General features: G+C 43.0%; 2 protein-coding genes across 6 annotated transcripts in view; both read left to right on the forward strand.

The window, feature by feature from the left end:
- Window positions 1–25,900, forward strand: part of LOC138967659 (inactive tyrosine-protein kinase transmembrane receptor ROR1-like) — a 515,394-nt gene that overhangs the window by 71,839 nt on the left and 417,655 nt on the right. The gene's annotated exons all lie outside the window — the stretch shown is intronic.
- LOC138967657 (uncharacterized) lies at window positions 663–6,482 on the forward strand. Of its 3 annotated transcripts, XR_011456011.1 has the most exons (5): window positions 663–808; window positions 1,119–1,217; window positions 2,437–2,611; window positions 3,470–3,579; window positions 5,464–6,482. XR_011456011.1 is itself a non-coding variant. In XM_070340293.1 (3 exons), the coding sequence occupies exons 1-3, from the start codon at window positions 1,104–1,106 to the stop codon at window positions 4,270–4,272; spliced, it is 1,092 nt and encodes a 363-aa protein (XP_070196394.1). In that variant the 5' UTR covers window positions 670–1,103; the 3' UTR covers window positions 4,273–6,482. The 3 variants fall into 3 exon arrangements, 1 of the variants encoding a protein (XP_070196394.1); XR_011456010.1 differs by having other exon boundaries at window positions 3,470–6,482; XM_070340293.1 differs by having other exon boundaries at window positions 670–1,217; window positions 3,470–6,482.

Here is a 25,900-nt window from a genome sequence, read left to right on the forward strand (position 1 = left end):
GAATTTCGCGAAATTTCGGTCATTGTAAATGCTTTCCTATGAAGTACAGACTATAAAGGTGTGTTTTCAATGTCAAAATAAAATCATGTTATCATTTCTTGTGGTAAAATAAGCTTACTTGGTTTATCTGTGAAGACTTAGTTTTTCGGACAGACAGCTTCCAGTTCTCGATTCGATTTTTTGTGTGCAAAATATGTAATTCAAAATTCATATTTGTGCTTTTGTTTTTGTTTGTATGGTTAGATATTGCAGCTCTGCTATCAAATATGACCATTCAGTGTGAATTGAGTGCCTTTTCGTTTCAATTTTCACATCAATGGTTGGCTTCTGTCATGCAGAAGGAAATGGTGTCTGTCAGGATTCACACGATCGCTACCAAACACATGTGCATAAAATGCCAACAAAACAACTCAAACGATTTTTTTTTCAGAATTGTATTCAAAATGACACATTTGTGCATTGCATATAAAAAAAAAACACTGAGAAAATTGGTTCAGCAAGTTAGAAATCAGAGCACATTGTGCAGTATAGAATGTCTCAAGACCGTGAAACCTGCCCATAACAAACACACTCAGGTACTTTGAATAGTTGTATGAAAGCAGAACGATAGCTTAACGAAATAAACTAGGTATTAGACTGATTAAGTGTACAGTGCCAGTGGTAGTGCTAGTGGTTATCAGTACTTTTTTATGTGTTGACGTCAGCGATGTGTGCGCAGTTCAAAGGTTAGGGGTCAAAGTTTACGGATGCTTCCTTCGATCCGCTAACGAGCTGTGGTTGAATCGACGAAAATAACGAGCCCCAAAAGGTATGTAAAAACTGAGCGAACGCTTGTTTATTTACACGATTATTTATAACTAGTATGTTCCTAAACCACTTAATGGTACAAATGTCAGTTTAATGTGTGATATAATCCTGGTTTGATGCTGTAATTTAAGCGTTGAACAGAGCAAGCTTTTTCACATTTCAAACACACAAAAAATGGCTGCTTTTGATTTGTGTTCAGTTTTTCGATTCACCCTTTTTGATTTCGATTTCGCTTACTGTCTGGAAGATGAGTTATGCAGTGAAAAGTTGCAAATGTTCCAATCCTCTCGCTGTTTATGTTTTGTTTTAAGATCGATCTTCATGGATGCCAGGGACCAACTTTTGAGCTTGCGGCGTGGGACGAGGATGACGCAGAAGATGATTTTGTTGTCTTCGCACTGCTTGATCAGGTTAGCAAACAAGTCAAAGCTTAGCTTCTAAAGGCATTAAAGGTTCCGCTGAAATATAGATCTAACTGTCAGGAACAGGCGTATATTTTGGTTATGGCCGGTGAGGTTACTTTGGATTGGTTATGGTTAGGTTTTAAATGTTGTTCATGTAAAAAATTAAATGTTTTTTTGGTTAGATTTCATAGTCATGATAGTGATCTTGTCTGAATCTACAGTGATACTGATAGTGATATTGGGTAGATCTAACACTTACACCTAGATTTGGTTTCCGTGTGACTTTGTTACTTACATTTAATGGTTTATAAACATAGAGTTTTAACTATTTACTGTTCAAGAATCAAAATCAAATGGAAACTGATGACCAAATCTGCAGTCAAGAGTTTTAGTTTCATCAAAGCATGAATATTATTATTAAGTCCACTCTCTGTCACAGAGTCTGTGTCACTGTCAGTTTGTGTTCTTGTGTCATTTTAATTTGATAGCAATACATGTACTTTCAAGAAGGATGTTACACTTACTGGTTCTATCAGACTTTTAAGCACAAGGCACCTTGGTTCTAGTTTTATTATTTCTAGGATCAAATTACTTCAGTACAAGGAAACTTCTGTGTTCTAAAACATACACAGTATTTATATCAGAATACTGTCAACTGGTGCTTTTTGAGATGCACAGTTGAAACTATTTATCCAACATGCTTCAAGTTCAACCTGTAACTTAGTGTAAGGGTCATTTGTTATGCAGGGGCGAGTGAACAATCCGCTTGGCTAGTAACAACAGGCTCGCAACTCACCTGGCTGGTCAATTAAAATTCTGGTCAAATGCAACCAAAAGGGTTTTAACGCTACTGCAGATCAATTGTGGTAACTGGTATGTATCGGGGCGGCGAAATTTCTGCCAGGTTAGTGACTTTCTTGTGAACAAGAAACAATTAACAAGTGGCTCTATCCCATCTCCCCCCTTTCCCCTATCCCGTCTCCCCCCTTTCCCCGTCGCGATATAACCTTGAATGGTTGAAAACGACGTTAAACACCAAATAAAGAAAGAAAGTGACTTTCTTGAAGTTACTCGCCCAGCTGGCGAGTTAAAATGTTGGAGTTTAACTTTCCCTCTGTTACCCAGTATTGATTTGAGTAGCTTCAGCAGAATTTTCAGGCTAATTAATTGAATAAAGTGTACAAGTGATCCATGATTTCACTAAGTTTAACCTACATTTCAACAGCCAGAAAGAAGGGCCTATGAGGGTCAGTTCGCCCTCGATCACTTCACAGCCATCGAATGTGAGGACTTATTTCGCTTCAGCGCGGAAGAGATTCGGAGACTGTGCGCCCTTCTGGGAATGCAGAGGACTATGCAGGCGCCTAATGGAATGAACAATCAAGGAACCAAGGCCAGTGGTGAGGATTTATTTTTTTTACCCTGGTTGCTGTGAAGTTGAGTTGTATTTCAGTCAGAATGATAGTTTAATGATCCTCCTCCATGATTTGATTCGCAAAGTCATGAAGTTTGCATTTACTGTGAATATTCAGTGAGTTGTTTTTACTATTTCAGGTTTCGTAAAAGATTAAAGCGGAGCGTTGAGTTGGGGCATAATTTATTTTGGGATTGCTTAAAATCTCAAATTTGAACTATGTATTTTGAACTTGAATCACAAAATGTACCTGACTAACTTTAGCCCCTTTGGTCGACACAGTACTCTATTTAGACAATAGAGAAATAATAGTGAATTGGTTGTGCCACTTACTGACTTAGTCTGTGGAGTTGAGTGAAATTATTTTTAAAATATGGTAACAGGATAAATAAAGATGCGTTGATACTGATAATTTATTCATATTAGTTTAAAAAAATAAATGAATATTTTTTTTACAAGTTGACGAAGTGGCCGCCATTGTTACGTGAATCCAAGTTCAAGGGAAGTTACTTTTGATGTGCAAAGGACTTATTTGTTTTAACTTTTTTTTATGATAATTGTTTTTATTGATTTTGTCTTCGTGGTGTCCGCCCCCCCCCCCCCTTAAAAAAAAAAAAGATTTTTATTTTGTTCTTTTCGGGTAACTGTTTTTGTGTGTGCAGTATAGCCAGTAACTGTGTCAAACCTGATAAATAGAAAATCAAACTGATGATAAGCATGTCGGGCTGGATATTTTAAGGCGCGTGAGAAAACTTTTGCAGTGTTATTATTTTGAACTTGAAGACTGTATGAGAATATGCCTCTCCACACACATTCGCTCATTTGAATTTATGATTTTTTTCAGGATTGGAGGTGCTCTGCATCTGTCTGCGGAGGTTGGCTTACCCATGCCGGTTTGCTGACGTTTCGCAGATGTTTCATCGTCCCAAGCCGGAGTTGTGTGTGCTGTTCAAGGTAGGTATCGACTTCATCTATGATCAGTTTTCTGACAAACTAACAAACCTCAATCAGCCATGGCTGACAGTGCCCCAACTGGAACGGTACTGTGCAGCTATACATGCCAAGGGGGCTCCTCTGGAGTTTTGTTGGGGGATGGTTGACGGCACAATACGATCAATGTGTCGCCCAGGCCATTTGCAACAAGAAGTGTACAATGGCCATAAGAGGGTGCACTCTCTAAAGTTTCAGTGTGTCGTGACACCAAATGGCCTTGTGGCAAATGTTTTTGGGCCCTTGGTTTGTCGACGACATGACGCAGCTTTGCTGAATGGTAGTGGCATTCTTGAACACATGCAGCAGCACATGGTCACTCCAACAGGAGATGAAATGTACCTGTATGGGGACCGAGCCTACCCCTTGACCCCTAACTTGATGAGGCCGTACCGTGGACAGATCACAGAAGAGCAACAGGCCTTCAACACAGAAATGAGCAGGGTGAGAAACTCTGTTGAATGGGAATTTTCAAAAATTGTTGGGCTGTGGGCATTTTTGGATTTCAAAAAAAATTTGAAGCTGTTCTTGTCCCCTGTAGGGAAACTCTACCTGGTTGGAGTTTTGTTGTCCAACTGTCATACTTGCCTACATGGCAGTGAGCCATCACAGTTCTTTGGACTGAATCCACCAACACTGGAGGAGTATCTCTACTAATTGTCTGTGTAGCTCTCAAGTAGAAGAAATGCTCATTGCATTGATCTTGTGTCACATGGTGTTTGGCATCCAAATGGCCAAGCATCTAAACAAATTGACCCTGTAGAAGGCTTTAAATTATTAACATGATTTCACTGCTTAGAGATGGCCAAATCTACTGCCCGGTCGCCTGGTGGGAGTTCAAAATATGGTGGATAACCCGGTTTGCAACTACAAGTATCTGGTCAAATGCAATTGGCGGGGACGTAGCTAAGTTGGTAGCGTGCTGGCTTTGTAGCCAGTTGGTCGCTATCAGCGTGGGTTCGATCCCCACGTTCGGTAAGAGATTTATTTCTCGGATTCAACTTTGTGCAGACTCTCTTTGGTGTCCGAACACCCCCGAAAAAGATCCCAAGTTCACAGCAAAAGTCTCAGGGCTTGGAAAACACGAAGACACGCTTGCATGATCTTTCATCTCTGATTATCATGATCGTATTTCAATACTTTGACAAGACAAACCCAATGCTGGTGTGTCGAAGAAGACAGCCACAGCGGGCTTGTTCGAATCAAAGTATCACACCATATTTTCAGCGTATTACCAACACCTGTCCCAATATAGACCAGTTGGTCTAAGAGGACGTTAAACCCTAATAGTCAGTCAAATGCAAAAGCAACTTTTTCAGTGGTACTTTATTGAGTTAAATTTGGTTAAACCAAATAGATGCTGCACATTCAGACATTTCTGTCGTCTGTAAAATTGACACACAAAAAAAGAAGCACCCAACTGGGGCGCGCTTTAAACGTTTCATACTGGCTGCGGCCTGTTTCTTATTTCGCTACTGATTCCAAACAAGCATATGTCTATTATCAAGTGAACCTGCGTAAAAATAAAGCCAGGTAAGAACCCAGCTGACCTCCATTTATTGATCATTTGTAAAATTGTATGCTCTTGTCACTTGTGTATAAATACATATCTGATGGTCACTCATACTGACACCGAATATAATTTGTTTGTGTGGTATATACCGGCTTTTGACATATCTTGCAGGACAGTGACTTTCTTGAAGTAACTGCTAGTGCTACTTTGCTTTATCAGCCTGTACAGCTGTACTTGCTTTCGCAAATTACTTTAGTACATGCTATTCTTCATTATGCATTAGTAGGTGTGCACATGGATCTCTGACATGGGTACTGCTGTGTTGTAATTTGTAGTTTGCAGGCAGAGGGTCTTCTTGTCTGCCCATACCTCGGTACCAAGCGGCCACTAAACAACCATCATCACCAGCCAGGCAGTCACATGGGACTCTCCACTCTTCACTGAAAATCTTGTTCTTCAACTATAACTTTTTCAAAGACACTGAACTGTCAAATATTTGGGCTGTGTGGATTTGCCTCAGGACCCGTCCTTACAAAAGATCCAATCTTCTTCTTCTACATTCATGGGCTGAAACTCCCACGTACACTCACACATTTTGCTTGAGTGTATTTTTAACGTGTATAACTAATTTTACCTGCCATTTGGGCAGCCTTGCGTCACTTTCAGTGATCTGTTGGAATGTACATCTTTATTTGCTGCTGACCACTCACTCATCCTCTATAAGGGGGGGGGGGGGGGGGGGGGGTTAAAAGTGTTTGGTTTGGTTCGATCCCCACGTTCGGCGAGAGATTTATTTCTCGGAGTCAACTTTGTGCAGACTCTCTTCGGTGTCCGAACACCCCCGTGTGCACACTTGCGCACGAAAAAGATCCCACGTTCACAGCGAAAGTCTCAGGGCTTGGAAAACACGAAGACACGCATGCATCATCTCTCGTCTCTGATTATCATGATCGTATTTCGATACGCCCACCAAATGTAGCTGAACACACCTGGAGCTAGACCTTACATCTTCATTAATTATTTTATTTCTAGTGCCATTACATTCCTAAATAACCACATATTAATAACTGGATCTGTCCATGAATTGAAATGAGTTTGTGTACTATTTGCTGTATGATTATTTGACTTTGAAAGTGAAACAAATTGAAAATCAAATTATAGTCATATGAAGTTAGAATTGGTTATCTACATATATATGTGTATAAGGTGTTATAAATAATTTATAATTAATAGTACTTGAAGTTAAAGGGATTATTTTGAGTAACAGAACATACATTTGAGACTTGTTAAAATATTGCCCTTTGCATGGCAAAGCTTGAAGAAATAGTAATTAAATTCAACGTTTGAAATTGTATTACAGAGTGAGAGTTCAGTCCAAAGTGTGTATACATGTCTATGTGTTTGTACAATTATAATGCTTGTTTTTATGTTGAAACAACTCACTCTAGATCTGATTTAATTGTTGTCAGTAAATTCTCTCTCTAACTTAGCTTTAGTGCAAGTCAATTTATTGGAATAATTATGATTAATGATAAATGTACAGAAACTAAATTTATTGCAGATATAACAGTAAAACTGATGCATGCATCTCAGATTTGGAAATCAGAGAATTTTATGGTGAAAGGGAGGCAATCAATCAAGAAAGAAGAATAACAGACTACTCAGACTTGGCTAAAGTGAGATGTATTTCTGATCCTGGTCATTGCTAGGTGTTTGCCATGGAGTCTGGCTTATAAAAATTCAGGAAGAGAATAATGTTTGGATAAGTGAAGGAAAAGTAATCAAAGATCACCATATCAAGTCGGGCTTTGCTTGCGGTCGCTCTGGTACTGAGGTCAAGCAGTGCGGCCGGCTAACAGGTAGTTTTGGGTCGCTTGTTGTCTTGTCACCATTGGCATAAAAAAGAAGAATGGGTTTTCCGTGTGACCTTGTGCTTAATTAAAATATATGAAACTGTAGATGTTGCGGAACTTTAGACTTCATACATGCCTAATATTACCGAATGTAGGAGGATAATGCCAACCTTGTTTTCCTTGCGTTTTTGGAATAATTCATCTCTAATCACACAAACTCACACACAAAATTTGAACAAGATTTGAAAACAAAAGTGAACTTAGCAATCGACATTTTTACTGAATCAAAATATAACACACAACAGAGTAACAAAAAAACCAAAAAAAGTTAAAATCGCCACATTCCACCCCTACAGAATTAAAAATTATACTAAAGAAAAAACGCTGAAAATTTATTTTGTGAAATAAAACTGATCACGACCACCCCCCACCCACCCAAAGAAAGATTTCTGGTAATCATTTTTTTTGTAAAAGTAACTTAAAAAAAAAAGCGGCATCTCGCTTTGCCTGCAACGCGAGTTCTTGCCTGCGGAGATCCAGCTACTCCCTCCTCAACTCTCTCTCCGCTTCGGCTTCCCTCCTCCTGAACTCTCTCTCCTCCCTGTCGCTCCTTCTTCTTTCTCTGTCCTCGTCCGCTTGTCGCCGAAAGGCTTGGTACTCTTCTAGCACCCCTCCTCTTCTCTTTCGCCTTATCGTCGGTACTTCATCTGCAATTTAAAATAAATAATGTCACATGCATAACAATTGTGATAATCAATTCAGCTGAAGGGGCCACACATATGAATGTCAAAGCTAACAAATTTAGTAGTGGACTGGGGCCTGGGCTGACCAGGAAACCTAAAAAAAAAAAAAAGGTTATTGAATACAGTTGGGAGTACAAATATGTCCAACCATTAATTCTATGTTTCATTTATGCTTGTTTGTTGTGGGAACTCTGCTGCAACTATCTTTAGTTTTGGCCTGGATATGCAGAGACTATGTCAATGAGAGACTTGCCTTCACCACTGCCGGAAGGCAGACCTGTCAACCCCCTCCAAGGCCAACCTGTATTTATATGACTAGAAACTGTATTCAAGGTAACAATCCCTTACACACCAACTTTTTTTTTTGAAAATACAAAAACCAGCTTCAGGCCTGTTTACCCCCCAGAATCGCTCTAATGGATGAACTTGATTTTAAACAAGTTTCATCTACAGGATGGAAAATAACCATGTTTGAAAAATTTCTGACAAAACCAAAAATAACACAGTTGCCCCCCTTGTCCTGATGTAAATTATCAATAATTATTGACTCAAAACTTCAATTTAAATAAGAAAACAGTTTTCAGTAAGTTCCAATTGGTAACTTAATTTCAAAACGGCTCACTCTGGTGAAAAGGAAGGAGATTTGGAAAATAGCATGGGCACTGTCTGCAGGTCTATTTTTAGTAATCATTTGCATAATCTCTCATACTGCTTTTCAATTCATCATTTCTGGAGTTAAATTCTCAAATGATGGTTGAATCATAGATTGAATTAAAAGAGAAACAAGTGACTAGTAAGTTTGTTCCACATTCTAATTTTCAAAAGGACTCCATGTATCTAACTCAAAATAAAACTTGTCAGCGATCATGCAGATATCTGAAACCGGGAAGGTCACTGAAGCCATGGAAGTGGGCTATTTTAAAGACTTCACTGACCTACATATTCAAGCAGTCGATCACTACAACGTGCACTACACTTACTGTGTCTGTGTCTCTTTGTTTCAGTTGACATGCCTGAGTATGTGTGTTAATCGTCACTTGCATCTTGAAAGGTAATTGTTGTCAAGATCACAGCATTGACATGAATTACCGGTACAATTTGGTTTGCCCGTACTGCTAGGCTGTGTAAGCCGTACACACCTACATTTTGATAAATCCCGTACACAACACGGGAAAACCGTACAGGTTGACAGGTATGGGAAGGCTGGGCCTTTTGCAGATTGCCCAGGGCTGCATCCCGTATTATCTTGGCCTATATATATATATAAGAAACATTACGATGTATCAATACAAACAACATTGCACTTACCGGTTCTGTGGTTGTTGGTTTTCTTTGTGTCGTCTCTGCTGCGTCGTCTGCTACGGGTAAGACTTTTCTTCTTTTTCCAAATGAAGAGTCAAGACATGGGACGGTACTCTTTAGAATTATGCATCAGTTGTCTTCCCTACCATTACGTTAACGAAAGAGAAACTAAACGCACTCGCCGAGACGTCGTTGTCGGTTTCGTTACCGTAAGCGGAACGCGTAATGATACATAGATTTTCCTTAAGTTAACCACTAGCACTACCACTGACACTGTACACTTAATCTCCCTATTAAACGTAAGCTTTCTTTATTTTTAGGGGTGGGAGGGACATTGGTTTAAACAATGTTTTATTAAATCAAACATGATACAATAATACAACGATAAACAATAGGGACACGAACTCAAGCGAACGCTTATATTACGCGCCCTACGTAGTAGTAAAATAACACAAATATGATGTCGGACAAGCATTACTAAAAAATTGTGGAACTATCTAGATGAAAAGCATAGTTAAAGCAAATCAGAAAGAATAAGAACAAGTCGCGTAAGGCGAAAATACAATATTTAGTCAAGTAGCTGTCGAACTCACAGAATGAAACTGAACGCAATCTGGCAATGCCATTTTTCAGCAAGACCGTATACTCGTAGCATCGTCAGTCCACCGCTCATGGCAAAGGCAGTGAAATTGACAAGAAGAGCGGGGTAGTAGTTGCGCTAAGAAGGATAGCACGCTTTTCTGTACCTCTCTTTGTTTTAACTTTCTGAGCGTGTTTTTAATCCAAACATATCATATCTATATGTTTTTGGAATCAGGAACCGACAAGGAATAAGATGAAAGTGTTTTTAAATTGATTTCGACAATTTAATTTTGATAATAATTTTTATATATTTAATTTTCAGAGCTTGTTTTTAATCCGAATATAACATATTTATATGTTTTTTGAATCAGCAAATGATGGAGAATAAGATAAACGTAAATTTGGATCGTTTTATAAATTTTTATTTTTTTTTACAATTTTCAGATTTTTAATGACCAAAGTCATAAATTAATTTTTAAGCCACCAAGCTGAAATGCAATACCGAAGTCCGGGCTTCGTCGAAGATTACTTGACCAAAATTTCAACCAATTTGGTTGAAAAATGAGGGCGTGACAGTGCCGCCTCAACTTTCACGAAAAGCCGGATATGACGTCATCAAAGACATTTATAAAAAAAATGAAAAAAACGTTCGGGGATTTCATACCCAGGAACTCTCATGTCAAATTTCATAAAGATCGGTCCAGTAGTTTAGTCTCAATCGCTCTACACACACACACACACACACACAGACACACACACACACACACGCACATACACCACGACCCTCGTTTCGATTCCCCCTCGATGTTAAAATATTTAGTCAAAACTTGACTAAATATAAAAAGCTAGCAGGAGGGGGAGGGTGGAGGTGGGGGGAAAGAACGGTAGGTACATATATAAAAGATGAAGGTGGTTAGCGCATACAAAAAACAAGTCGCGTAAGGCGAAAATACAATATTTAGTCAAGTAGCTGTCGAACTCACAGAATGAAACTGAACGCAATGCCATTTTACTCGTAGCATCGTCAGGCCACCGCTCATGGCAAAGGCAGTGAAATTGACAAGAAGAGCGGGGTAGTAGTTGCGCTAAGAAGGATAGCACGCTTTTCTGTACCTCTCTTTGTTTTAACTTTCTGAGCGTGTTTTTAATCCAAACATATCATATCTATATGTTTTTGGAATCAGGAACCGACAAGGAATAAGATGAAAGTGTCTTTAAATTGATTTGGACAATTTAATTTTGATAATAATTTTTATATATTTAATTTTCAGAGCTTGTTTTTAATCCGAATATAACATATTTATATGTTTTTGGAATCAGCAAATGATGGAGAATAAGATAAACGTAAATTTCGATCGTTTTATAATTTTTTATTTTTTTTTTACAATTTTCCGATTTTTAATGACCAAAGTCATTAATTAATTTTTAAGCCACCAAGCTGAAATGCAATACCGAACCCCGGGCTTCGTCGAAGATTACTTGACCAAAATTTGAACCAATTTGGTTGAAAAATGAGGGCGTGACAGTGCCGCCTCAACTTTCACGAAAAGCCGGATATGACGTCATCAAAGACATTTATAAAAAAAATGAAAAAAACGTTCGGGGATTTCATACCCAGGAACTCTCATGTCAAATTTCATAAAGATCGGTCCAGTAGTTAAGTCTGAATCGCTCTACACACACACACACACACACACACACACACACACACACACACACACACACACACACACACACACGCACGCACACACGCACGCACATACACCACGACCCTCGTTTCGATTCCCCCTCGATGTTAAAATATTTAGTCAAAACTTGACTAAATATAATGATATACATTGTACATTACAAATCATAATCCTGTGGCAAATAAGCAATAGCTCGCTGAATATATATTTGAAAAAATGCATATAAAATAAGGGTTGTTGGCATGAAAATGGGTACTGAGTCAAATCAACAACAAGTCGCGTAAGGCGAAAATACAACATTTAGTCAAGTAGCTGTCGAACTCACAGAATGAAACTGAACGCAATGCCATTTTTCAGCAAGACCGTATACTCGTAGCATCGTCAGTCCACCGCTCATGGCAAAGGCAGTGAAATTGACAAGAAGAGCGGGGTAGTAGTTGCGCTAAGAAGGATAGCACGCTTTTCTGTACCTCTCTTTGTTTTAACTTTCTGAGCGTGTTTTTAATCCAAACATTTGATTTCGACAAGTTAATTTTGATAATAATTTTTATATATTTAATTTTCAGAGCTTGTTTTTAATTCAAATATAACATATTTATATGTTTTTGGAATCAGAAAATGATGGATAATAAGATGAACGTAAATTTGGATCGTTTTATAAATTTTTATTTTTTTTTACAATTTTCAGATTTTTAATGACCAAAGTCATTAATTAATGTTTAAGCCACCAAGCTGAAATGCAATACCGAAGTCTGGGCTTCGTCGAAGACTACTTGACCAAAATTTCAACCAATTTGGTTGAAAAATGAGGGCGTGACAGTGCCGCCTCAACTTTCACGAAAAGCCGGATATGACGTCATCAAAGACATTTATCAAAAAAATGAAAAAAACGTTCGGGCATTTCATACCCAGGAACTCTCATGTCAAATTTCATAAAGATCGGTCCAGTAGTTTAGTCTGAATCGCTCTACACACACACACACAGACAGACACACACACACACACACGCACGCACATACACCACGACCCTCGTCTCGATTCCCCCCTCTACGTTAAAACATTTAGTCAAAACTTGACTAAATGTAAAAACGACCAGATTCATGGATAAACGACGAACCGGCACGGTTGGCCTAGTGGTAAGGCGTCCGCCCCGTGATCGGGAGGTCGTGGGTTCAAACCCCGACCGGGTCATACCTAAGACTTTAAAATTGGCAATCTAGTGGCTGCTCCGCCTGGCGTCTGGCATTATGGGGTTAGTGCTAGGACTGGTTGGTCCGGTGTCAGAATAATGTGACTGGATGAGACATGAAGCCTGTGCTGCGACTTCTGTCTTGTGTGTGGCGCACGTTATATGTCAAAGCAGCACCGCCCTGATATGGCCCTTCGTGGTCGGCTGGGCGTTAAAGGCACAGTAAGCCTCCCGTAAACCATCACAGATACGGTCAGGCTTTTACACACAGTACAAACACCCTTTCATTTAAACACTCACCGATTGAGAACATCCTTGGTGCCCTCCGTAAAGAGCGAACAATTTTCAAAGAATTTATTTTTGCGTGGTTTATCTTACCCCTGAGCCATCGTGAACCCGTGTGATCCAGTTTCCCTTGTTCACAATGTAGTCGTCAGTTAGTCATTTGAATGCGACTCGATGTGAGCTTATTTACAATAGCACGTTTTTATGCACGAAACAAACGGCTGTGGTTCACAAGAACTCTAGCGATGGCTTTTGACTGTTGAGAGGAACGGCGATATGCACTGATAAACCGTTGTCTGCTACGACCCTTGCGTGACCCTGCTTCCGGGCTTTTCTTTTTTCAAACTTTCACAACTTCGAATTGTACTGATCTTGTCTTGATGAAAAAAGATTTATTTTATGATTAAAGAATGTTTGTGTAACAAGCTGTCAATTCATCATTTAGATTTTAAAAGTTAGGTCTAGCGCAAAAACGCACCACGGTCCAAAAACATTTTGATAATCGATTCACGGCTATCGCCAGTTTACATCGATAGAATGAGACCCGAAGGGAAGTAACTCATGTTTGACCTGAGTTCAGGATGGGTCCAAAAAGTGTTTGAGACAATCTGCAAAATGTATTCTTTAAAAATTGCTTGCTCTTTACGTAGGGCACCTAGGATGTTCCCGTTTGGTTAGCGTTCAAATGGAAGGGTGTTTGTACTGTGTGTAAAAGCCTGACAGTATATGTGATGGTTTACGGGAGGCTTACTGTCCGGGCGTGAATTCCGGTATTCATAACAGCCGTCCAGCACCAAAACGAGGCGCCATTGTTGTTGAGGACCAAGTCCACGAAAATAAGTTCTTTGAAAATTTCTCACGCTCGACAGAAAGCAGCCAGGATGTTCCCGTTCGGTGAGCGTTCAAATGGAAGTATGCTTGTACTAAATGTAGACGCTCGGGGAGCTCTGTGATGGTTTACGGGAGGCTTACTGTGCCTTTAAGCAAACAAACAAACAAACAAAATGGATAAAGATTGGACACTTTCAAAAATAAGCTTGTTGGTGCAAAGAGAAAGGTTTTCGCTACCATTTAACAATATTTCAACATGTCTGTAATTTACAGGAAGTGCGTTTATCGTAGACAGGCGAGCATCTACGTACAAAGGACAATGTGTCAAATAATGGTCAGCAGTCTGCTGTTTCGTTCAGGTAGCCGCAAGCGCACTGTGGGTTTCCCGGTAAGTGGCGTTTACACAGGTCAGAATTCAAATTACTCATGTTTAGGCGCATTCTGCAGTGGTGAATCTCTTCCAGTCTTTTACCACAGTAATAATAGGCAGGTACGTTATAATCAGGAGTAGATAAATAGTGTTTGAAATCGCTGATTGAGTTAGTTGTTTTGATGTTGTCTGGCAAGGTGTTCCACAGGACAGTAGTAGATGGTATACAAGATCGACGGTATGATTCAGTTTTGCACATGGGGACTCTTCTTTCTAATGGTCTTCTATGATGATAGGGGTTAACATCAGAAGTTAAAGGTGGCAAAAGATGTGATAAGTAATGGAGGGACATTGACATCAGACCAAACCTTTGCTGATGACGACGACGCTCCTTTCACAAAAGAAGCGAGTCACAAACTCGAATTTGTAAATACAATGTAGATCAAGCTCTTCTAGAATCAGCTGTCGTTTGAAAACATAGATTTTTAATGTAATGCGTCGCTTTGTCCATACAGAATAAACAAGAATCTTAGAAAAGACTTTTATGGCGACGTAATGGTAAAATGGCCATCGGCCGCATCAGACTAGATAGGCAGTGTGCCGTTTGTTTCCAATCAGGCTAGATAGGCATTTTATCCTACATACGTGAGAGAGACACTCGTGAGATAATAATCGTTCAAATCACACGTGTGTATATCATGTAAATGAGGTCATGTCAAGCAAGTCTGGCAAGGACCTGTTTTTACACTGCTTATGATGCCAAAGTCACCGAGACAAACGTCATTATAGAAAAAAAATTGCGCTCGCTAATTACCCTCGATGAATTTTTAGAACTAACACGTCACGCCACACTTTCAGAGTGACGTTTCTTTACATTGACGTAATAGATTGCACGAGGCTTTAGAAGAGATCGAGGTTCCAAAACAAGCGTCTTCGAGTTAGCTGCCTCGGCTTCAGGACATTTTCAGTAAAATACACGTAAGTACAGTATGTATATGATAAACAGAATACTACATGGCTTGCTGTTTCGTACCAGATTTACACTCGTTGCTTTTTCAAATAGTGAACAGCTCGCTTTCGCTCGCAGTTCAATATTTAAAAAAAAAAAAACCTCATGTAAATCTGGTACGACACAGCAAGCCATGTAGTATTCTCTATGTACCTTTTGTTTCACATCAGACTAGATAGGCAGTGGGCCGTTTGTTTCCCATTCCAGGGTTTAGGTTCCGGCGGCACGACTTATCTGAATGGTGCACGTCATCGCGTGCTGTCGTTCCCTTCTTCAGATGTCATCTTTGGGCAATGAAAGGCGTAGCGCCTTCAGATGTCATCTTTAGGCAATGAAAGTCGTAGCGCCTTCAGCGTCTGTCATATTGGCTAGTGGGATTAGCATGCAAATATGAGGCAGACACGATATATGTTCAGATGTCAGATCATCTTGTCTGCCTCAGATGTCGCCACAGATATGGTTACATCTGTCATCACTGTCATGCAAATCAGTCTGCCCTCTCGCCCCCGTGAGCCTGATATACAGATGGCGTCTGTCTCTCTAAAGCTGCGCGACTTTCTGCTTCCTGTGCTGGCCTAATCCAATCATGCAATTCATTCATTCGCCTACTTTCTTTCTGTCTGCTTCTCTTTTCTGTGTCTCTGTCTCTCTCGATCTTTTTCTCTCTCTGTGTCTCTCTGTGTCTCTGTTTCTGTCTCTGCCCTCCCCTCTCTCTCTCTTTCTTTCTTTCTCTCGTTCGCTCTCTCTCTCTCTCAGAGATGTAATAGGGAGATATAATAGACAGAGAGACTGGGGGAGGGGGTATTGTGTTACCATCATAAAAAGAACAAAAGCAGAGAACATATTATATATATATATAGCTATTCTGATGAACACGTGGGGGAATTCGAGGGCTGTGATTGGATGGTATCTCCCGATCATCAAAGCATATTGCTGCCAAAGTCGGCCATTTTCCGCAATATCCAAAAGCATATTGAGTAAAATGGCCGACGCATGGTTCCGGTTTACACATCTGTACCACGCGGCGATGTTTCTATCGAAAACAGCATACACTGACAACTTAAAAAGCTGTTTCAACAACTGTGTTGTGAAATCGAATGCACTTGGAGTCAGTTTATCTTCCAAAGTCACAAAGCGTGTAGCTGCCGAAGTCGGCCATTTTCCGCAATATCCAAAAGCATATTGAGTAAAATGGCCGACGCATGGTTCCGGTTTACACATCTGTACCACGTGGCGATGTTTCTATCGACAACAGCATACACTGACAACTTAAAAAGCTCGCAGTTTCAACAACTGTGTTGTGAAATCGAATGCACTTGGAGTCAGTTTTTCTTCCAAAGTCAGAAAGCGTGTAGCGGTGTGCATGTCTGCGCGAACATGATGTGCGTAAGAAGTTCGTCTGCTATCAAAACCTGAGATCAACGCATCGACGCAAAAACTGTCATTTTGTAAGTTTGGAACAACGAATCAAGGTCATAACAGCTATATAATCGCTATTATGTTTTCAGCGTAGCAATAGTGTCACGTTTCAATATATCACTCAAGGTGATTATGAACCGGTTAATTACTACTAATTAACTAACCACACCACGATCCACTCTCGCAGGCATACAATTAAATAGAGTCAACAAAAGTATAAGTTTCAGACGCCTGTTTATGTATAAACTCTCCACCTCCCTCGAGCCTTCACTCAAAATATGTTCCTTTTACGTTCTCAACACGTAAAAAACCAGTGTTCACTGACAAAATGCCAGTAGTATGTAGAAAATTATAGGAACACGCTGAACCCGTGTAAATATAGTTAAATGAGAATGTTCTGTTCGAAAAGCTCTAGTTCGTGCAGGTGTCTCACACCCCACGTTGTCACTACTCCAATGAAATCATAGATACGAAAAGACAACGGTGGTCAACGGGGTGCGTACGACATGGTGCACTTAGCTTTATCTCTGCTGCTGCTGCTTAGCCGGTATGCTGGTTAGTCGGTCCGCTGGTTAGCCGGTTCGCTGGTTAGCCGGTCCGCTGGTTAGCCGGTCTCCTGGTTAGCCGGTCTCCTGGTTAGCGTAGCTTCAACGTGCAACAGTTCCCGCCAGAGTCAGCCGTGCAGATGTTACAGGAATGTAACGAACGAATCGGATCGAACGAACGAAGGCTGCAAACAGAAAGCATCGGTGCACTAAACATGTCAGCTACCCCTCACCCACCACCTTAAAACATGTCATCTTTAAATATCTCATCGAGCACGTGGGCCTGCACAAAATGGACTTTTTACAACAACAAAACAGCCATTTTCCGTCCTTCTCTCCCTATCTGCAAAAACCATATACAGATTAGTATTTTAGCGTCACAGAGAGTAAATTATGCGCTAACCTGGAAAGAACAACAGAGAGTATTTCATTCCACAACACAGACTCATCAACAGCGTTAAATAATGATTTATTACCTCAAAAGCCTATGATTGTACTCTCAATGGAAGCAAAGTCCGCCTCCTCCCTGGAACAGCCTCTGTTCGTCAACAGTGACCAAAAACCTCCAGAACCCCTTGTCGAATCCTTATGCGAAAGCCATCGCCGACGAAGGAATGTTGACGACTTGTCCTCAGCAAAATACGTGGCAGGGAGAAAGGAAAAACTAGTGGAAGTTCCCCTAGAGTGCCGAATATAATACTCGGTGAAAAACCATCATACTCTAGAAACTGTATTAGATCCTTCCTCTTCTGCCGCTGGGTGTCAAGTGTGCCGTCCTTGAGTCTCTGACAGACCACCTAGCCAAATACACGTGACTGACCTTGTCACCAAACCAGTCAAGCTATACACAATTTTGCCTCCCCAAGCAGAAAAAGACACGAGAAACTCAATCCCTGAAAATCCCGTGTGCGCTGTCAGCGAAAAACCTGTCAGCTCTATGACAGCAGAAACCCGCACTGTGAAGCTCGTGCGTTTCAAAACATCCGTGCTCGTAGAGCACTGTCAGCAAACTCTGCTGTGTCCAATATCACGCACAGGCGCTTTCTATCATAACCGACCAAGAACAGGCACTCCACTGAGTGACACTTTCTTGGTCTCTGTCACCCGATCGTGACACACCTCCCCTCTTCAAGACGAAACCTCGGTTTCGCTCACAGTCATGTTCTCCTCTACAGCCCGAGAGAGAAAGTCAGCTCCAACATTGGAATGACGCGTACCGTGAATTGGTACGGTTGGAGGATCAACGCCCAGCGCATAAGTCTGGCGTTTGCCAACCTTGCAACCTGAAGATATTGCAGAGGTTGATGGTCTGTTTCCAGACAGAAAGGTCGTCCTCAAGAACGAGCAACCCCTCGTTTCACCCCTGATGACTGCAACCTTCTCTGTCTTCTTGTCTTTGTTCTTCTGGTCTTTGTTCTTCTCCCCGTAGGCTGTCCTCTCTATGTAGGCGCGCAGCAGGTTGGCATGGTACAGGCGTGCTTTCCCGTGCATGACGATCCTGTAGTCGTTCTGGCCCACTTTCGCTGTCACCTCAAAAGGTCCTTGCCACTGCAGTTGTAGCTTGTTGTGTTTGACAGGTAGAAGTAGCAACACCCGTTCTCCAATCTTGAAGCTGCGCGGCCGTGCCTTGCGGTCGAATCCTCGCGCGTAACGCTGTGCTGCTCCAGTGATAGCAGTCGTGCTGCCTCCGCCATCACTCCTCCCGTGAACTGCGTGCCTCTGTCGGTGAGTACCTCTGATGGAATTCCCAGCCGGGACCACATAGTAACCAGAGCCTCAGCTACTCGCGTGGCTTCAATCGATTTCAGAGGGATCGCCTCTGGGTATCGAGTAGCGTAGTCCACCATGGTCAAAATGTATCTGTTTCCGTCCTCAGACGCAGGCAAGATGGGCCCGATGATGTCCACTGCCACCCGACGAAAGGGTTCGTCGATGAGCGGCATCTTCTCTAAGGGGACCTTCCTCACCCTTCCTTTGGCAACCACCTTCTGGCACTTATCGCAGGACGCACAGAAACGTCGGACATCCGTGCAGATGCCTGGCCAGTAAAAGTGGCGCCAGACACGATCCGTGGTCTTCTTGGTACCAAGATGACCTCCCAGAATCGAGTCGTGTGCCGTTGCCATGACACCCTCGCGAAACTCGCGAGGCACGACAACCTGTTTGAATGTACCTTCTTGGTTGCTGAACTCACGGTAGAGCAACTTCTTGTCCCTGAGGAACCTTGACCTCCCATGCTTCCCGCTCAGCTTCACCTTCCCCGACTTCGCGTGCTCCCGAGGAGTAGCTAAGGTCGGGTCAGAATCCTGAGCCTTCGCGAGAAGCGCGGGGGTCACGTTCCCCAGGGCAGCTCGTGCAGCAGGTAGGGGTTTGAGAGGTTTGTCCTCTCGCTCCGCCTGTGCCCGCGTGAGCACTGAAATGACGTCGGGAGACCGATAAACGGGAACCTCCCTGGTGACGCCGTCCACAAACTGAACCCGGTTTCCGATGAGCAGGTCGCATGGAGGATCGTCCATGACGACGGCCACAATGGTCCCCGTGAACAACGGTGTTACGACCTTGATCACTGCCGTGTTCAAGTCGTAAGCGTGAGATGCCTCGGCCATTCTCACTCTGATGCTGTCTCCTGTGTAGGCCATAGCTGGAACTAGACTCGCCCGAACCACTATCATGTCTGCCCCTGTGTCCCGCAGACCTTCGCCCTTCACTCCGTTAACGTAGACGTTGCAGTGGGGCTGGAAATGTTTCCTGGAGCACGGAACGCAGAGTTGTGGAATGGTGCATGAGCTCGTGACGTCCCTTAACTCCTCGCTGCCAACGAAGTGAACGCCCTTCTGGTCAGCCTGTCTCCTGTGGCAGTCCTTCTTCACGTGGCCCCGCTTGTTGCAGTAGTAACACTGGATGTCAGATCTGGAACTCGATCCCTTGTGTCCCTGATCGTCCTTCCCGTCCTTGGGTCCTGAAGAACCCGAATTTCCCGATTTTCCTGGCCGTGAGCCTGAAGATTTGCCGGAGATCGCCTGGGCGTCCTCGTGTACTCTGATCCAGTCGGCTGCTTCCTGAGTAGTCTTAGGCTGGTGTTCCTGCACAAAGGTCACCACCTCAGGTCGCAGGCTGGACATCAGTTGCTCCATGACAATGAGGTCGGCAAGGTCGTCGACGGTCCAGTTCTTTTCGGCCATCTCCACCCAGCGCCGCAGGTAGAGATTAAGGCGTGCCACAAACTGATGACTCAGCTCGCCGCTCAGTCTCTTGCTGTTACGCAGACGTCGTCTGTAGGCTTCAGCAGTCAGGTTAAAGCGCTGGAGTAACGCCTTCTTAAGTGCCTGATAGTCTCTCGCCTCGTCGTCCTCCAAAGCGTTGTAGAGCTGCAATGCGCGTCCTTTCAAGCAGGTGCTAAGGCGGCTAGCCCACGTGGCCTCTTCCCACTTCTGGTCCGATGCAATGCGCTCAAACCGGCGTAAAAAGTCGTCGAGCTCGTCCTTGTCATCGTCGAACGTCGGCAGTCTCGTACGGTCGGCAACAAACGTCGGCGCGCTAGCCTGAGTAAGCGTACCCTTCTCTGCCTGTAGCTTAGCTAGTTCTAGCTGGAGATCGCGATCCGCCTGCTCTTTCTCTTTCCGTTCCTGTCTGTCACGTTCGGCCTGTCGTTCTTGTCTCTCAAGTTCGTCTTTCTTTTCCTGTCGGTCACGTTCGGCCTGTCGTTCTTGTCTCTCAAGTTCGTCTTTCTTTTCCTGTCGGTCACGTTCGGCCTGTCGTTCGGCCTGTCGTTCCCTTTCTTGTCTGTCTCGTTCATCTTTCTCTTTCCGTTCTTGTCTGTCACGTTCGTCTTGTCGTTCCTGTCTCTCACGTTCGGCCTGTCGTTCTTGTCTGTCAAGCTCTTCTTTCCTCGTCTGTCGCTCTATGTCTTCCTTACGTTCTAACTCCTTGCGCTTAAGCAAACTACGCGCTCTAACGCGTGCGTCTCGCTCTGTCTGTTCCTCGCTACCAGGAGTCTCAAAAGTTAATCTCTTCGTAGGAGATCCCCCTGTAGCCATGGTTAGTTTAGCAAAGCTTTATCACAAAAGTAAGTCTAACGCAGCTATAGCTAGAACACGCGGTGATGAAAGCGATGGATACAAAAATCCAGTAACCAGAAAATGCAGAAGAAAAATCCAAACGGTGTAGAACAAATCGCGTAGCCTACTTTATGGCTGCTTTTTGCGGTGAAACAAAGTGTTTCCCACAGCCGTGGCCTACTTTATCGGCTGCTTTTTGCGGTGAAACAGAGTGTCTCCCACAGCCTTGGTTAGGACAGAAGTCCTCGGACCCTTCCCCCCCAAAATTCCAACAAAGTCAAAATATGGAGAAAAATCCAAGTAAAACAAGACAGTAGAAATATAACCTGTTACAGAATGCGAAACAACAATGTAGAGAAAACTGAGTAAAACGAATAACAAATCCGCTAACCCCGCTCAGCTCTCTGCAACGGAAAACTCTGAACGTACAACAACAAAGATTCACAAACAAAGGAAAGGGAGATAATCACAGTTAGCGCATACAATAACTCACAAATTACAATTTACATTTCCTGCAAGATGTGAATCGCTTAAGGTGTGGTATATGATCAAAACTATACAAAAAAGGGTAGCACCAAGCAGAAAATAAGTCGAGCACTGACGAGATTATCTGCTCTTAGTTCTCCTTAATTGGTGGGTCTTTATCAGTTGGAAATTAACTGAGTAAATCCCGGCTTGGCCCCCATGTGTCACGTTTCAATATATCACTCAAGGTGATTATGAACCGGTTAATTACTACTAATTAACTAACCACACCACGATCCACTCTCGCAGGCATACAATTAAATAGAGTCAACAAAAGTATAAGTTTCAGACGCCTGTTTATGTATAAACTCTCCACCTCCCTCGAGCCTTCACTCAAAATATGTTCCTTTTACGTTCTCAACACGTAAAAAACCAGTGTTCACTGACAAAATGCCAGTAGTATGTAGAAAATTATAGGAACACGCTGAACCCGTGTAAATATAGTTAAATGAGAATGTTCTGTTCGAAAAGCTCTAGTTCGTGCAGGTGTCTCACACCCCACGTTGTCACTACTCCAATGAAATCATAGATACGAAAAGACAACGGTGGTCAACGGGGTGCGTACGACATGGTGCACTTAGCTTTATCTCTGCTGCTGCTGCTTAGCCGGTATGCTGGTTAGTCGGTCCGCTGGTTAGCCGGTTCGCTGGTTAGCCGGTCCGCTGGTTAGCCGGTCTCCTGGTTAGCCGGTCTCCTGGTTAGCGTAGCTTCAACGTGCAACAGTTCCCGCCAGAGTCAGCCGTGCAGATGTTACAGGAATGTAACGAACGAATCGGATCGAACGAACGAAGGCTGCAAACAGAAAGCATCGGTGCACTAAACATGTCAGCTACCCCTCACCCACCACCTTAAAACATGTCATCTTTAAATATCTCATCGAGCACGTGGGCCTGCACAAAATGGACTTTTTACAACAACAAAACAGCCATTTTCCGTCCTTCTCTCCCTATCTGCAAAAACCATATACAGATTAGTATTTTAGCGTCACAGAGAGTAAATTATGCGCTAACCTGGAAAGAACAACAGAGAGTATTTCATTCCACAACACAGACTCATCAACAGCGTTAAATAATGATTTATTACCTCAAAAGCCTATGATTGTACTCTCAATGGAAGCAAAGTCCGCCTCCTCCCTGGAACAGCCTCTGTTCGTCAACAGTGACCGAAAACCTCCAGAACCCCTTGTCGAATCCTTATGCGAAAGCCATCGCCGACGAAGGAATGTTGACGACTTGTCCTCAGCAAAATACGTGGCAGGGAGAAAGGAAAAACTAGTGGAAGTTCCCCTAGAGTGCCGAATATAATACTCGGTGAAAAACCATCATACTCTAGAAACTGTATTAGATCCTTCCTCTTCTGCCGCTGGGTGTCAAGTGTGCCGTCCTTGAGTCTCTGACAGACCACCTAGCCAAATACACGTGACTGACCTTGTCACCAAACCAGTCAAGCTATACACAATTTTGCCTCCCCAAGCAGAAAAAGACACGAGAAACTCAATCCCTGAAAATCCCGTGTGCGCTGTCAGCGAAAAACCTGTCAGCTCTATGACAGCAGAAACCCGCACTGTGAAGCTCGTGCGTTTCAAAACATCCGTGCTCGTAGAGCACTGTCAGCAAACTCTGCTGTGTCCAATATCACGCACAGGCGCTTTCTATCATAACCGACCAAGAACAGGCACTCCACTGAGTGACACTTTCTTGGTCTCTGTCACCCGATCGTGACACATAGGGTCCGATATTTAGACTCGAACAAGTATAATGCGACTCGTCTTCGACTCGTCGCATTATACTTGTCTCGTCTAAATATCGGACCCTATTGCTACGCTGAAAACACAATAGCTGTTAATAATTCATTTTTTGTGGAAATATGCCGCCGCAGCAAACAAGACTATATTTTAGCGAAAGATGTTTGATATATATATATATTCTAATATTACCCCGTACTCGCTATGGGATGTACGCTATTGGGCCCTGTGGAACTGATGAATATTCATGAGCTCGTGTATTGCGCGCGGGATGAGTGATGGGTGAGGTACAGATTGCGTCACTTCACCCTGTCTGTCAAAACACCGGGCAAGGGCAAGGTCAGTAGATATTGTTCCGGTCGGCCACAGATAGCAAGTCAAAAGATCTTCTTTCTTGTTTTAGCATTAAATATTTGTTTTCAAATGTTCTTCGCTGTTGCTAATCTTTCCTTACTCTATATATGCAAAACTAGTAAGTAGACGAGACGGGTACTGTTTTTGGTGCGGAGAAATGTACTCGCTCACATTGAACCCACTTTGACGTAACAGTCTATCGTCAGGTCAATGAATGTCTGCTCTGATTACTGGCTTAGATATTAATACCATGCAGCCTGTGTGACTTTTTATGAGTTGATGAAACGCCTTGGTGACTCACAACAGGTCAAGGAAACTTGAGAGGTGCCACAGGTACTGGTACTGGTACAGGTACTTCAGCCTTGACGACTGGTACTGGTACAGGTACTTCAGCCTTGACGACTGATACTGGTACAGGTACTTCAGCCTTGACGACTGTTACTGGTACAGGTGCAGATAGGTGTGCTATAATGGCGGCTGCACCGGCTTCGTGTTTGTCTTGGAGTTACGCCATGCGGGCAACGAGTTCAGTCAGCCGTAGCATTGGTCACTGGACCGTGTCAAACACGCTGACCTGCTATCTGTCTGAACAGTGATGCTGCAGCTTCTAGCTCCGACCGAAAGCAATTTTTCAGAGCGGACTGGTGCTTTGTACCAAGTTAACACTGCCACAACAGTGTTACTATTACGTATTCACTTACACCAAATATTGCATTTTAGTTAACCTTCAGTCAGTGGAACCAGCGCTAGCGTTTGATCCAGTCTGAAAACTGTTTCTAGACTGTGTTTTTCAAACAAGGACTAAGCTGCGACTGTGTGATATCGACCGTCGCAAGTTTGATTTTTTATCTGATGAAGAGTATTTGACATTTTGTGCTCAGATTATGTGACGATGAACTGAATGAACAGATTTTCGCTGCCAGCTACGTTCGTTTTTGGAACGATAACTTGGAAGTCCATTGAGTGTCGTCATAGCTTGCTGGAAGGGGAATTCCCGTGCTGGCCTGAAGTGACTAGCTAAACCCGTGAAAAGTTTGACCCTGTTCCGAGAGAATTTCACAGATCAAAGCTCGTAGCCAGGATACAACGTCATCTTTTTTTTACCTCCAGGTTACCTGCAGTGCTCATTCGTGTATGTTGTTTTCTGATCGTCCGGGCTGCCCAGTTCTGGCACTGGCTTATCTGCTACACCCCCCCCCCCTCCACACACACTTGTACAGCAGGTCAGTGGCTGTCCCCCGCTGTGCTCATCTGCCGTACTGCAGCTGTTGCGCGACCTCCATGACCCGTGTGACCTTGAAGGAGACAAAATAGTTGGGCTCCCCATCTCAGATGATGACAGGCTTTCCCACTGGATAAGACCATAGTCTTGTACCTAAACTCAACACGCTCACCATCTTAGATCAGGACAGCCTTTCACACTGGATAAGACCATAGTCTTGTACCTAAATTCAACACGCTCCCCATCTCAGATGCTGACAGGCTTTCCCACTGGATAAGACCATACATAGTCTTGTACCTACACTCAACACGCTCCCCATCTCAGATGCTGACAGGCTTTCCCACTGGATAAGACCATACATAGTCTTGTACCTACACTCAACACGCTCCCCATCTCAGATGCTGACAGGCTTTCCCACTGGATAAGACCATACATAGTCTTGTACCTACACTCAACACGCTCCCCATCTCAGATGCTGACAGGCTTTCCCACTGGATAAGACCATACATAGTCGTGTACCTAAACTCAACACGCTCCCCATCTCAGATGCTGACAGGCTTTCCCACTGGATAAGACCATACATAGTCTTGTACCTACACTCAACACGCTCCCCATCTCAGATGCTGACAGGCTTTCCCACTGGATAAGACCATACATAGTCTTGTACCTAAACTCAACACGCTCCCCATCTCAGATGCTGACAGGCTTTCCCACTGGATAAGACCATACATAGTCGTGTACCTAAACTCAACACGCTCCCCATCTCAGATGCTGACAGGCTTTCCCACTGGATAAGACCATACAGAGTCTTGTACCTACACTCAACACGCTCCCCATCTCAGATGCTGACAGGCTTTCCCACTGGATAAGACCATACATAGTCTTGTACCTACACTCAACACGCTCCCCATCTCAGATGCTGACAGGCTTTCCCACTGGATAAGACCATACATAGTCGTGTACCTAAACTCAACACGCTCCCCATCTCAGATGCTGACAGGCTTTCCCACTGGATAAGACCATACATAGTCTTGTACCTAAACTCAACACGCT

Source organism: Littorina saxatilis, linkage group LG5 (genome assembly GCF_037325665.1).
Source record: "Littorina saxatilis isolate snail1 linkage group LG5, US_GU_Lsax_2.0, whole genome shotgun sequence".
NCBI classification, from domain to species: Eukaryota; Metazoa; Mollusca; class Gastropoda; order Littorinimorpha; family Littorinidae; genus Littorina; species Littorina saxatilis.

Bases quoted from the DNA above. Each gene is read 5' to 3' on its own strand.
- LOC138967657 (XM_070340293.1), top strand. From the start codon at position 1,104: ATGTTTTGTTTTAAGATCGATCTTCATGGATGCCAGGGACCAACTTTT. The intron at 1,218-2,436 runs GTTAGCAAACAA...ACATTTCAACAG, and splicing joins TCTTCGCACTGCTTGATCAG to CCAGAAAGAAGGGCCTATGA. The intron at 2,612-3,469 runs GTGAGGATTTAT...GATTTTTTTCAG, and splicing joins TCAAGGAACCAAGGCCAGTG to GATTGGAGGTGCTCTGCATC.